Raw genomic sequence first — 14711 nt, 5'->3', positions numbered from 1 at the left:
CACTGGGTGGGAGAGCAGCCACAACCTCCAGGAGAAGGCAGAGGGGACACGTGCAGTGCTGTTTTGTCTCATGGTGCCCTGTCCTGGAGTGACTGTCACTGGGCACTCATGGGGTGACTTCTCTGTGCAATGAGATTTTCATGAGCAGAGGCTGGTGCACATTTGCCAGAGAAGCCTGGGGCAGGAGCTGTGGCTCCTGCCAGCACAGAATGGGTGCTTTTGGAGCAGATCCCTGTTCACAGAATCATAGGATGGTTTGGGTTGGAAGGGATCTTAAAGACCATCTAGCTCCAACCCCTCTGCCACAGGCGACCTTCACTAGACCAGGTTGCTCTAAGCCCCATCCAGCCTGACCTGGAACACTTCCAGGGATGGGGCATGCACAGCTTCCCTGGGCAATCAGGGTCGGAATTCAAGGTAGCCCAAAGCTAGGGCTGAGGGAAGAGAAATTGCTGACAGTGCTGTGGAATTTATTTTGCTCTTGCAGCGGCCAGAAAGCTAGAAAAACTCAGTTATCAAAATGCTTTGCTCCAAGTCATTTATTCATGCTGCGTTCCCATGTCCAGCCCTACTTGTGTAATGGCCGGGAAGGCTCTTATCAGAGACTGATACCAGAGTCTCAGGAGGGAAAAAAAATCTCTGAGCAGTTTGCTTTTGCTTCCAGAAATCCAAACTTGAAAAAGCAAACTAAACTCTGCTCTTGCTCTTGGTGTGCTCACATGGCACAGGCTGACTTGCTCTGGTGGGTTGGTCGGCCCTTGAGCACAGGGCTGAGTGCAGCCAGTGGTGTTAGCTGGCTTTGGCAAACAGACCTGGAGAGCAGCAGCCTTGATGTGCATCATGTAAAATATGTATGGCTGTAGTATCACAATGTGTATGGCAAGTGAAATATCACATCACAGGCTGCTGGAACATCCTGTTTGGTTGTTGCAGCCCCGTGTCCTGTCAGCCTTCCAAGAGGCCACAAGGTACAAGCCTGGGTCTCCAGGGAGCCACTGGCTCTGTCTATCCCACACCCACTCACCTGCCTGCACCTCCTCTGGCTGCTGCTCCAGTGCCCCACAAAGGATGTGCCACAGCAGGGCGGTGGGAGAGATTCCAGCAAGGAATAACAGAGTGGAGTACAGAACAGGGCTGAATAGCAGGAAATAATTCCAGATAACAAAATCCATGCACAGCAGCAGGAATGCACTGGAGGCTCTGCACATGGACCATTTGCAGCCAGCCCCAGGGCAAGAGCTGGGCTCCAGGTTCTTCCTGTGAACCCTTTGCTTTCCTGGCACCTTCACACTTGTAAGGGCACTGCTGTCCAGCTTTCAGCAGAAGGAATTATTCAGAAAAGGGGGACTAATTGCTTTAGTCAATGAGAGTTGAAAAATGCCAGTGCTGTCCATTCCCGTGCTAAATGCTGGGTGGATGTGGAATGGATGGCTACACTGGTCCTACAACAGGACTCAGAGTCTGAGTGGCCTCATCAGGTCTCCATATGACACTCTTCACTGTGAGTGGACCTGATTATGGAAGAGTAATTTAGATTTGGCGGTAATTAAGGTCAGAAAAGACCTTTGGAGGTCTCTGAACCAGCTCCCACTCAAGACAGGTCTAGCTTGAAGTTAGGGCCAAGAATGGAGGTAAATCATGTTACTCCTGGTCTTGTCCGGGCAGGTTCTGGCCATCTCCAAAGATGGACATCACCCACCCCATCTGGGTTTTTTGTTGTTCTGCCCCTCATTGTGGAGCCTTTTCCTTACATCTAATGAGACTTTTCCATCGTGTCTCATGCTATCCCCATGCTTCTCCACTAGAGCTGGGTCCATCCTTTCTACACCCTCCAGACAGGAGCACTCCTGGACCTCCCAGGGTTTCCTGTGTCCTACATTCTCAGACAGTCACAGCTTGTCTGGTGGTGTAAGTACAGCCTCACTATTTGGTATTTTGTTTTTCCATCCCATCCTTAATCAGGCACTCCAGCATCCCATCAGAAATGCTGTCAGTGCCCTCACGTCCCAGAGAGAAATCTTTATTTTCCTAAGATTGACCATGCAGCACAAAGCTACTGAAATCTTTCCAACCAGAGAACTCCCCTAAAATAAATATGAAGGGAAATGTTTTCCACATTGTGTCACTGCTGTGTTGCTTGTGCCGTTCACAGCAGGCAGAGGTGGGGAGCAGATCCTCCAGCCCACCCCAGTGTACCTGTAGCTCCAAGCCATCCCTCACCCTTCCTTCCCTGGCAGCAAACATCTCTGATGGCAGGAGCTGTTTATGAAGCTTATGGTTTTTTAAATGATCTTACAAATAAAGAGGCTGTGTTTGTGCCTCTGCTGAGAAACCCCCTCTCTCACCCAGCATGAGTGATGCTCGGTGCAGGATATCTCCTGCTGCCTCTGCTGCCCTTGGGTGGATGTCACATGTAGTGATTCCACATGTGCTCTGAAGCCTAATTACACCTCCAGGAGTGGGAAAAAAAAAATCCCGGGAGGGAAGGTCAGTTTGACAGCCTGAGATATGCACTGGGTTGGGGTTTTCTTTATTTTGCATCTCCTTCCCTCTGTTCCTGAGCAAGGAGGGGGCTCTTTGTGCCCCAGCAAGGTTTCCCGTGCCCCGCAGGCTCTCGCAGCTGCAGCGTGGTGTTATTAGCGCTGCCAATCACGGCTCCCGGAGCGGGGCTGGTAATGAGCCCACCCCGAGTTCCCTGATCAGCAGGGAACAGCCTCCATCCCTCTGCAGGGTGCGAGGGCAGCGCTGGGAGCTGCCTGTTCCCAGCACCACATGGAAGGGTGAGCTGGCAGTGGGCAAGGAGAGCCACGGGGGATCTGGAAGGGCAGGAGTGGGGCTCAGGGAGCTCTGTTTGCCCTGGGAATTGGGGCTGTGTGAGGGCAATCAGTGAGCATAATCACCTGCATAGACAGAGGGGGCTTTCTTGCTGCTTACAAATCTACTTCCAAGCCACATTTCCTTTGAGTTAACACTTACACAAGGAGGGGAGAGGTGTTCTTGCATGAATAATAAAACCAGCGTCCTCCTGTCCATCAGACGAGATAAAAAGCCCCTAGGGACACAGAGGAAGACAACATTATTATACAGGTCACCAGTAGGTTATTCTGCAATCCTCCTGTATGGGGCTTCGCTGGCTGATGCTGGTAGCACCAGGCACAACAGGGGACCCTCTTTCTGCTGCCGGGCTGTGGGGAGGGGTGGGCAGCACAGGATCTGCCCCAGTGCTGGGTTACAGAGCCCAACAGCTGTAACTCTTGCAGATGGCAAAACCAGCACACCACTGAAGGACCCAAGCCACCAGGCACATGCTCTCGGCACACCCCTGGTATCTCCATTCCCCTTTCCCAGGGGTGATCTTGCCAGGATGGCTAAAGTGGTGGCAGTCTGGAGGGGACACGATGGATGGGGAAAAACAGTGAGACCTTTCCAGGTGTTGTGTTTTTTCTCACGTGCTCCCGAAGTGTGAACTCCTCTCTGCCACACCAGATGTGAATGGAGCCAGAGGGAGAATGTGCTCAATGGGGTGCAAGACTAATCTGCACTGCAGAGTGAAAACTGTGGGGCTGGGACAGAATTCTGGCTTTCTGTGGATATGATGGCACCTCCATTGGCAGCTGGTAGCCACAGCGGCAATGACAGGAGCTGTCCTGCACCCAGGGCCTCTCTGGTTCTGATCAAATCTGGGACACAAGCACCTGTGTGCTCTGCTGTGGGGTTTCCTGCTTGAATCACACAGTCTCCAGCTTCATCTTGGTGTGAGAAACTTGCCTGATGTCATGGCTAGGTCACTCATCCTGCCTGCCAGCTTGGATTAGATGCTGTGATTTGTGTCAGGTCAGATTTTGGAAGGTTTATTTCACACTGCTGGTGTGCAGTGCTGGTGGGCATGAAGTTGTTGTCAGGGGGAGAAGGAACAGGGCAGAGAGATTTCCTGGGAAATATACAGGTAGTTCTTCTCTTCTCTTCTCTTCTCTTCTCTTCTCTTCTCTTCTCTTCTCTTCTCTTCTCTTCTCTTCTCTTCTCTTCTCTTCTCTTCTCTTCTCTTCTCTTCTCTTCTCTTCTCTTCTCTTCTCTTCTCTTCTCTTCTCTTCTCTTCTCTTCTCTTCTCTTCCTACATGTGCTGTAAGGGTGTGGTGGTAAAAATATTAGTGTTTCAGATTAGAGAGATGTGGCTCAGAAGTTGATCCTAATTGAAAGAACATCCTTTTCAACCCAAAGCTAACAGTCTCTGACTGTTTCAAGCTCCTCACTTCGAAGCTAAGATAATACTGGATGGGCCTCTCCTACAGGCCCCACCAAGAGCCATCTCTCCATGTTGTCACTATTTGCTTCCTTCTCACAATTGTGGCACTTGGCAAGTTCCCCTGGAATGGATACCTGGCTTTACTGATATTTAAGTTATTATTTTCCTCACCCCTTTTCTTTTTTTCTGAGGCAGGTTGTGGGCTGGATCTCTGTGTTCACTTTGCAGAGAACAGGGGAGCAGAGAGGAAGATGCTGTCTGAATGTCCCTCACTATAACCATAGTTAATAAAGCCTCTCTCTGGGCTGTTAGTCAAAACACTTGGATTATTAGGCTCTTGGAGGCCCCAGATTCTCTGAGCTCTCTACCCTGATGCCACCAGCTCTGTGACTGCATTGCACCATCAGGACAGCCATGGGGGACGTGAGGGACCTCACTCCTGGAGCAGTGGGATGGTATCTTCTGCCACACACGGTGACATCTCAGTTGCTCAAGAGCAGCTGCCTTGTTTGGTTTGGCTCTTATGGTTCCTCACCCAGCAGATGGAACAGGAAGGGTCCCAACCACTGCCTGAACATCCTTGCTAAGTGCCCTCAGCCAGTGAACCCAGCAGCGCTGCCTCACCTCTGCCAACCCAGCTCCCCATAAAACAGCCAGCTCCAGGTAGCATCCAGCTGGAAAGAGCTCCGTTTTGTGAACTTTAACTTTGCTGCTGCAAAATTAAAGTGAGGCGGAAAAAATCTGAGCAGCAGCCACGGTTCTCAGTGCCCAGGGAGGATTCACATCGCAATAGGAGCATGGTGGGCACTTTTTCTTAACAAAGAAGTACTTGCCAAGTGTCAAAATATTTCTCAGTGACATTCAGGGCCTTTGGCAGCCGTAATTTAACCGTGAAGGAACCTGATGCCAGCAAAGGACCGCACAGCTGGAAATTTGTGCTGCAAAGCAGCGTTTTATGGCTGTTAATCTGTTGGCCTCTCAACATTGTAAAGCTGTTAAACAAACACAGCCCTTGGCTCACAACACGTGTCAGGGAGGCACAGTGTTTTGGCAGGAGCAGACTGATGGCAACAGGGACTCCAGAAGAGCTGTGATGAGGTAGAAATAAGCAGAGGAGGAAAATTCAGGTGGAGGATGAGATGCCTGTGTGCCATCTCAGCCTCATGCTGGGAGAAGGTGGTCATGGAAAGAGTGTGTAGGGTCACATGGAGTTGCATCCTCCCTTGGTTTGGCATCAGATAAGATCGCCGCACACGTTTGGATCCCATACATCTTACCACTGTCATAGCTGCTGGTCAGTAGACGCTTAAATCACTCTCTTGCAGGAAGGTGATATCCTAGGAAGCCTAAATGTAGAAGGTTCGGATGGTATTGGTAGCTTTGACTGGGGAAATAGGTGTCCCAGGAGGATGAGCCACATGCTGCATATAGTGACATGTTGAAGCCAGCTGCGTTGGTGCCAGCAGAGATGCCCCAAGAGCAGCCACAGCCTGGCAAACACAAGGTGAGCTCTGGTCCCAATAAAGGCACAGCAAATCCACAGGGAAGAAATAAAATACACTTGCTGAGCCCAGCACTCAAAAATTCAGAGAAAATGTCCACAAGAATAAGTAGATTTCTGTCTATTTCTTGACTGTTTACTTCCACTCTCTTCTAGCAATCGTTGCTTATTCCTCTGGCTTGGAAGCTGATCCTAGGAGGCAGGAAGAGCTGGTGCTGCTGCAGGGGAGTGTGGTGGGAGATGCCTCCAGCTGTGCTGCCTGCAGCCACCTGTCCAGGACAGACGTTCCTTAGGCTGCTGCCGTGAACTCTTTTGCTGAGTCAGAAGCTGTATTGCTAGAACACCAGTGACTCCTTATCATCAGGAGGGCACCACACAGAGATGGACAGGGTGGTCTTCCCAAGCTTGTGGGACTCCTGCCCTGTCCAGTGCTCACACTCTCCAATGGTGCTCCACCTCCTGAAGCTTTCCAGGACATGTTGTGCCTGTAAGACCCATCCTTTCGCAGCCGGCCTATGTTAAAACTTACACAAAGCAACCAGACTGTGCATGTTACACTGTTTTCTCTGCCAGATCCTGACTGTGTGGTACTTTTCATTGCTACCAGACAGGCCAAAGAGAACTGCAGGAGTTGTGGTTCTCACACTGGTGGTAAAAAGAGGGGTCGTGGTAGCATCATTCGTCTTGCTTGCAGCATTTCCTCCTGTTTTTTCCATGAAAACTCTAAATTCCGAAGTCTGGTTTCTGCACTTTGTGGGTTTTGTAATGCAGTGTCTCAGCCATGAAGGGAGGCTGCAAGACTGGGCTCTAGATGGTTGGAAAGCAATAAGCTAAGCAGCAAGAACTGGTGCTGGATGTCTGCATTCAGGTGCTGGTTCCTGTGGTTGCACAACTCCATCTTCTTGCAGTCCCTTCACTGATGCATGCCCATGTCTTAGTCCTGCCAGGTGGCTGCAAAGAAATGACTCAGTGTTAACAGGAAGAAGCTAATGGGGCATTTCCCACCTAGAACTAGGAAAAAAATGTTCATAGATTTGTTTCCCAGTGATTTGGGTGATCCATTTTGAGGAGATGGGCTAGTAAATTATTGCTGCTGCCTGATGAAATTGGTTTTTCCCTTCCTGATGGACACAGCTCCACTGTATCTATTTTGTCACTCAAAAACAGCCATTTTGATGAAAAGTGGGTGAGATTAAGCCAAAATCTGCTAGCCTTGCACGTCCTCTTGCTAAGCAATTTGCTGCTTCACTGCCTTTGGAAGATTGCACTGAAGTTGCTTTCCTGGCACCAGGAGCCGTTTTGAGAATTAGTGCAAAACTAATTTGATTACAAATCTCAAAGACATCAACAAAAGCTATTTTTAAGCTTTTGAGAAGTATGGTCTGAATCAGACTGTTCAGGGAAAACACCACAGGAGCTTCTTACCATTATTTCATTGATAAAATTCTCCAAAACTGTGGGATCCTGGTGCAGTTGGCTGGCTGAGATCTAGCACATGCCCGTCACCAATATGTAAAGCTTGTGCTCAGCACCTGGGCATTATCATTAGGGACCCAGCACACTGCTTGCCTCGGTGCCTCTCCTGGTTTACTGTAGGTGTTTGTTCTTCCTTCTGAGAAATATCATGTGCTTCCTCATAACCAGACCTCTTAAAATCATCAGAACTCCAAAGCTGGTTATATATAAAAATATAAGTAAGGTAAATCTCATACAAAAAGCCCCACTGCCAGAGCCAGAGCAGGATGGTGGGGATCACATCTCCCTTGACATCCTCTGGAACAAAGTGAAGTCTGTGTCAGGTAATGCAGGAGCACTGGTCACAATTCACATCATGCTTATCCACATGCACCTCTCAAACCTTTGCTGACTTCAGACACCCTGAACAAGCTGTTTTAAGGACTTTGCTTAGAGGTAATCCTTCCCTTCCCTAGGCCATGGGAGCTGAGGCCTCGCTCTGCAAAGGGGGGCAGCTCGAGTTGGTCCCTCAACCCTGTTCATCCCTCCCACAGGTGCCATGATCCTCACACAGAGCACACCCCAAAGAAACACTCTGCTCGCCTCATGGGATGGGGGGTTGCACCTGCACAATTTTCCCTGTAATTTCAGTTGTAGCCTTTAACACGTTATCCTTGTGGCTAGTCCTCCTCCTGTGGGCTCCAGATGTGTCTGGCTTGGGGAGGGCAGCAGGGCCGCAGCTCTCAGGGCCAGGGCTGATGGCTGACATTTGTTTTGCTGGTTTGCTTCAAGCTCCACAACCCCCTGAGTCCATTCTGCAGGTAGTTTGGCCAAGAGCTGCTGTCAGCAGTGCTTGGAAGAATCAATGATAACCTTTTCCTTTGCTAAGGAGTTGCCTACATGCCAAGGAGCAGAGGATGCTGAAAAACAAATGAAGCTGGGATTCTCCATGGGTCTCCCTGGCATTATTCGTGATATTTAAAAAAAAAACAAACCAGTTGTCCTTTGGTTTTATTAGTCTTTCTATTCTGGCATTTAAACAGAGATTGGCATGGTCAGTATCTGCAGACACATCCTATGATGCTCCCAGGGATTTCTCTGAAGGTTAGGACACCCAGGGTGCTGCATCTGAAGTGCCTCAGTTCCTCTGAGCTGCTGGAAGGCATTTTGGCAACACCCAGTAATGCCACTGCACAGATCACGGAGAGAAGGGCATTTGGGTCCTGGAAGCATGTCTGGGCTGTAGGGTAGGAGCAAGGTTCCTCTGAGCCTCAAGACTGGCACCTTTTGGGGTCATCTTATGCTATGATGCCATTTTGGTATTTAGTTTTCCTGGATTTCAGTATCGAACTGAAGAACTGAGCTGAGTCTATGCACCTCTTGCAGGTATGCCTGAGCAGCTTCCCAGAGCACCCCATGGTGGAGAAGTGTCGTGTCCCTCTGTGTCACCCTGTGCCTAGCAGTGGATTTTTGCTCTCACAGATGCAGCAGTGGCATTCATGCTTCTTGTTGTCTTGGTTTCAGGCATGGAAGAAGCGCTGGTTCGTCCTGCGCAGCGGTCGGATGAGTGGCGACCCCGATGTCCTGGAGTACTACAAAAATGACCACTCCAAGAAACCTTTGCGTGTCATCAACCTCAATTTCTGCGAGCAAGTGGACGCAGGCCTCACCTTCAACAAGAAGGAGCTGCAAGACAGCTACATCTTCGACATCAAGACGAGCGACAGGACCTTCTACCTGGTGGCTGAGACCGAGGACGACATGAACAAATGGGTCCGCAGCATCTGCCAGATCTGTGGCTTCAACCAGTCCGAGGAGAACACAGGTACCATGAGAGACAGGTCCATTGCTATGAGCATCTTCTCTCCTGTCCTTCCAATGGGCCTCAGGCCTCTTTCAGATCAGACCTGTAGGAGGGGGGTGCAGCCTGCCAAGGGTGGGGGGGCTGAAGTGGGAAATGGATGGATGTGTGGGAAGCTTTCATGAGGCTTTCCTGCCTTTGACATCTAAAGAGCTGTCTTGGCTATTGTGAGAGCCAGTCATTTTTACCCTCCGTAACTGTAGACTTTTCAGTCTCTTACAAGAAGTTGGTGGTGTTTGGGAAGTTTTTTAGCTGCAGCCATTGTCCCTATCCATCACCAAAATCCCCTTGAGAGTGGTGGGAACCAGCAGTGAAAATCCCCTTTGTTCAGACATTTCAATCTCTTGATGGAGTGGGGGGAGAAGCTTTACTGGAACCATTTTCCTCTCCACTGCAGTTTTCCCTGCTGGCAGGCCCTCATGTGGAGGACAGACATACTCTCTGCACCTGCATCCCCATCTCTTCCTGGAACCCTCAGGGAAAGCACTGGAGGGGGGAAGGAAAACTCCAGGTAGTTTATGCGCAGTGAGGGGACCTGTTGTCTGAGTTGTGCTCCACCATCCAAACTCAATTGCACTTGGGAAAGACTCTTTATTAAGCACTGGTGAGCTGCCTCTGCTTTCCCAGCACCACAAGGGCACACATAAAACCTGAGTGAGATGGGATGGGGAGGTGAGCGTGGCGTGCAGCTCTGTAGTCACCTGCCCATCCCATTATACGTGGTAGCATCTCTGGGTACCTTTGCTTGTCTCATCCAGGGGACTGCAGGCCTGTGCTCTGTCTGCATGAAACTCCCCATAACAACGTCCAGCTTGAATCTGTTTTGGTCCCTCGTGGAGCAGCTGCCATCCGCAGTAGTTGAAACCCTGCCAAGAGCTTGTCAGGCAGGACAGCAAACAAAGCACCGCAGCACCGCGGATGCGATCTTCGCTGACTGACGCATGAGGCAGGATGTCACCTTGGCAATGGGTGCACAAGTGGCAGAAAGGATCCTTGATAACGTCGCCAGCCGGGTCTTTCAGGGAAAGGTCAGGCTAAATAAATTACATACCGTTCCAATGTCAGCGGTGTGGCCCCCGAGGTTCAGGAAAATTGTTCAGGCCCCTTTTTTAAGAGCTGTTTCATTGCAGGATTTTCCATTTTGCGTGCGTTCAGCTGGGGGAACTGTTTTTCTTCTCATTTAGTAAAATGAGCTTTCAGCCCAGCGGCAGCAGGATCGATACGGGACTTCAGTGAAATATAAATCTGGGCAGCAAAAGGAAAAACAATCTCCCGCTTGCAAGTACATCTGTCCCAAAGGGCACACAGGGATCATCAGGCTGCAGAGATCCAAGCACTATTCCCTGCAGAATCATGGAGTGACATCAGCAAAAGAGGAACAAAAATCCCTATTTGTAACAGAATCACAGCTCGTTAATGCTGTAGGGAAAGTACCCACTTGAAACAGTACCCAGCTGCCAAAGTTTGGTTTTCTGAGTAAGCCAAGAAAAAGCCTGCAATGGCGAATGCAGCAGATGTGTCCAGATGCTGCAGCAGAGATTGAACATGAATTATTCAGGGCTGGCGCTTCACTTTGGTCCTTGCTGAAGCAGTGACCCCATGCTCACCTTTCCTTCACCATCCCTGCTTAGTAATGGCAAATAAATCATCAATTTCCCAAAGTGGATAATGTTCATTTGAAGAGTCCATGGCCTGAGGCTGGGTGAAGAAGTTGAGGGGTCATTGGAGCACGATGGGTGTCGGAAGTCTTGCCCATTTTGATGTGTATAAGCTCATCATGAGGTGCATCCTTCGTGGGGTGTCAGCTGGAGGGAGTAATGAAACAGTCGTAGCAATGTTTGTAATTCTGGTGTGCTGTGCTCCCTCTTCATCACCTTCTTGAAGTCAAGTGTGGATGGATGAGAGAGGAGCAAGAGTTTGTGCGAGATCAGGACAGTTCCTGGGTAGAAACAGAGCTTGGGACACTTGGTATTTTGTTCTTGGACCTTCCTCCCCTCATCCTCAAGCTTCTCTGTGCCTTGTTGTGGCCTCTGCCTTGGAGAATGAATGAGTTGGTAATTGGATGAACCAAAAAAGGGGGAGGAAAAGGTAACCATCATGAGCAGGAATAGCTCCATGCTAATTGTAGCAATTAATTAACTAAATCTGCTTCTCCCAGCAGAGAGGCAGTGTGGTGGAACAAGATCAGGAACTCCCAGGGAAGCCACTGTGCACATTTTTCTGGTTGTACTTGTTCCTGGGTGTGTGACTGCTTTATACAGGCCCAAAAGCCTTGCTGGGTCTGGCCCCGCAGCCAGGCTGTTTCCATCTGGGCTGTTCTCACATCCCAGCTAGGAGAATACTCCATCACCAGCAAACACATTGACTGCAGTTGCCATCATATGCTGAGTTGCTGCCTCCTCGAAGGGACACCCCACATCAGCTGAGCCCCAGTCACCCATCACTAGTTTGCTTATAACCCAGTAGTGGTGGAGGACATTAGCTTTTGGGGCAGTTTGGGTAAAAGCCTGTTGCACCAGCTCCCCATGATGGTAGGGAAAAGGCAGGGTAAGAAAGACTTTTAGCATGATTTAGTAAGCCAATGAGCAACCTGGAGTTGCAGTGAGGCAAACCCTCTGCACCAGTGGGGGACCATGCTTAGGTGCTACCCACACTCCCAAAAGGCAAAACAATTGAAAGGCAAACAGATTTACACCCTTTGATACTTCTTTCCGTTTGCAGCTCAACAGGAGAGTGTAAATTTTCTGTCACTTGGTTTTCACATTAGTCCTTCATGTTCTGTCTAGACAGGGGGACTCTCAGGATTAAGGAGGCTGGACTTCAGGGCAGTTTATTGTCATGCTATGGCTCACTGCTGGTTTGCTGATCTCCAGCTGCATTATACATCTGGTTCAGCGGAAGGAAGCTCGTTTCAGCCTCGGGGGCCTGGATGTCAGTGAAGCAGAGGGTCCTGCCGGCTGTCCCAAGGAGCAGCTGCTCAGCAAAGCTGCCCCGGTGGCTTTGTTCCCTGCCCCGACCTAAAATAATTGCAGAGCAGCACGATTACATCTGCCAGGAGAAGGGAAATTAAATTGATTCTGAAGTGTTTACCCAGACTGTGGCAAAGCTCTTTGTTTCTGTTAACACCTATTTACTTTGAGAGCTAATTATGGTTTTTGAACAAGCAGAGCCTCACAGGATCCTGGCTCCTCTGCGTGTCTGAGGAAGCCAGCCATGCTCAAGGAAAGTAGATTTGCTCCTGTGTCAGTGCTGCCTTTACACTGCAGTTTGCACTGCTGCCGCCTTGAGTGTCCCAAGTACAGTGGGGGGAGACCAGCCAGGGACCCTGGGCCACAGGCTGCATGAGAAAGGCCAGCATGTGGGTATTTCAAACCATCAGCATTTTCCCTGCCCTAGTGGGCAGGCAGCCAGGACTCAGCTGTGAACTGGATTTTCTCATATGCTTTGTTTGTTGAAGTTAAAAAAATACTAAATCCCACTAAAGATATCTCATGTGCCATTAACCCTTTCTGAAGCTGATGCTTCAGCCAAAACCCCTCCTTGTCCCATCCCCAGCAGGACAGAGGTGCAGCTACAGCAGCCTGTAGTTTAATTTCTCATGAACCAGTGTGTGTGTCCATGCAGTGAGCATGTCCTTGCAGGGGCCCTGTGCAAGGTTTAGTTATTTTGAAGGAGTCAGTATCTTTATTAACTTTATGTCATTTTACTGTGCCACCCTCAGTGGCACCCTGGAGCTCCTCTTCTACCTTCTCCATGGAAAAGGGGCTCTTTCAGGGGCTTGGATTTGTGGGTGCTGAAGTTCAAAAGCTTATTCATGCACGTCATTATTGCCCCTGTGCTAGAGGTTTAACCCAGACATGAAACCAGAGAAGGGAATATTTCTGTGTAAGTAAATGTCCTTGTTTTGATCTGAAAGCTCCCTCCACTTGGAGAGGGTGAGGAAGGCGTGGGAAAAGGATAGGATGGCACTGGGCTCCTGCCCTGATGGGTTGTGTCTGGCAGTAGTAGCCTCTCCCACCCAGTCCAGGCATGTTATCTTCTTTTTTTTTTTTTTTGGTCCATCTGGGATTTAATTTCTTTTATTTATTTCTCTACTTTGCTCCAGGGCAGTTCTGGGTTCTGGCTAAGTCCCCACTCCATCTCCAAGGTGTGGTGTTGGTATTTTACATCATGACAGGGAGCAATCCCAGCAATATCTCGCTGAACATAGGTCAGGGCTGAGCATTAAAATTTAATGGAGATGCATCTCTCCTTCCCCCTTCAATTCAGACATGCTCATTCTAGAAGTTTAGTGGATCAGCCTCTGGATACCACTCACTTTCTGCTCACACTGGTGAGATCTGCACCCCACCTGCCTGGGTGTCTTTGGCTTGGTTCTGCCCCAGACCCTGCACCAGTTGCCCCATTCCAGCCCATGAGAGCAAATTTATTGCTCTCACTTGAGTTGCTTGGGCTGGGGGTCCCACATGGGCCACAGGCTGGTTGCCCCCAGCCTGCTGCCTGCAGGTCTGTGTTGTGAGCCCATCTGGCTGCTCTGGCACGCTCCTCACTTCTCTCCCAAAAGCATGTTTGTCCTAGAAACAAGCCAGTGATACCTCCAGCCCCACTGATTGCTTGCAGCCAGGTTTGCCTGGGTGTTTGCCCAACAAAGGGAGCTCAAGACGGACCAAAGAAGAAAACAACAGGGACAGCCCTGAAGACTTGCTGAGAGGACAGGAGCTGCCCAAAACTCAGTGAAGAGGCTGTGGGCTGCAAGGCTAGAGTAAAACCATATTTGAACATTGTGTACCACCCACCTCTCCCAAGCCAGCAGTGTTCCCCATTCCTGCATGCAGGAGCAGGGCACCAGGGAGCACGTGCAAGGTGACAGTTCCTGCATTCCTGCCACCACTGCCTCTCCCATGGCCAGGAAGAACTAAAGCAGAGGGGAAATGCACAAGACTGGGTACTTCCTTGCTATAGTGCCTAGCACATGCCTCCTTCCTTCCCTGCTTGTGCCATGGAGGAGTTACAAGCCCAGAGCCCAGCCAGGGACTGTGCAGAGGCCTGAGGAATGTGGAATAAGAAATGGGCACAAGGAGGGATGTGTGGGGGTGTCTCTGACAGCACCCAGGCCCTGCTGTGTGTTGTTTTGGGATCTGCAGGCAGCACTGCCACCTAAGGGCAAGGGAGCAGGCAGCCCCTTGTGGAGCCTTGTGCCCTCATGACTTCCTAGAATTATAGAATGCTCTGGGTTGGAGGTGACCTTAAAGATCATCCAGTTCCAACAGTTCCAACCCCTCACCATGGGCAGGGATACCTCCCACCAGACCAGGTTGCTGTAAGCCCCATCCAACCTGGCCTGGAACACTTCCAGGGATGGGGCAGCCACAGCTTCTCTGGGCAACCTGTGCCAGGGCCTCACCACCCTCACAGGAAAGAATTTCTTCCTAATATATAATTTAAACCTGCCCCCTGTCAGTTTAAATTTATTCCCCCTTGTACCACTTGACATTTTAGCTTCTGTTGTCATAATTCAATTGGTCTTGACTGCACCTTTAAGCCCTGGTATGAGTTGTACTTGGCTGTCAGCTCACATGGAGGCCAGTCTGTCCCTTCAGACATTACAACAAGAATATGTTTGAGTTGAGCTTGACCATGGAATGGACAGG

The 14711-nt window shown here is 49.9% G+C and overlaps 1 protein-coding gene across 5 annotated transcripts in view; it reads left to right on the top strand.

Moving 5' to 3' along the window:
• GAB2 (GRB2 associated binding protein 2) overlaps positions 1-14711 on the top strand; it is a 93490-nt gene that overhangs the window by 43937 nt on the left and 34842 nt on the right. For all 5 annotated transcript variants that reach the window (XR_010026704.1, XM_063148720.1, XM_063148719.1 and 2 more), the window contains exon 2: positions 8724-9024. Coding sequence is in view for 4 of the 5 variants with exons in the window: in XM_063148720.1 (XP_063004790.1) it covers positions 8724-9024 (301 nt within the window). In the remaining variant the exon portion in view is untranslated. The remainder of the gene's footprint in view (positions 1-8723; positions 9025-14711) is intronic.

This window comes from Melospiza melodia, chromosome 2 (genome assembly GCF_035770615.1).
Source record: "Melospiza melodia melodia isolate bMelMel2 chromosome 2, bMelMel2.pri, whole genome shotgun sequence".
NCBI classification, from domain to species: Eukaryota; Metazoa; Chordata; class Aves; order Passeriformes; family Passerellidae; genus Melospiza; species Melospiza melodia.
This window is presented reverse-complemented; position numbering and strand designations above follow the sequence as displayed.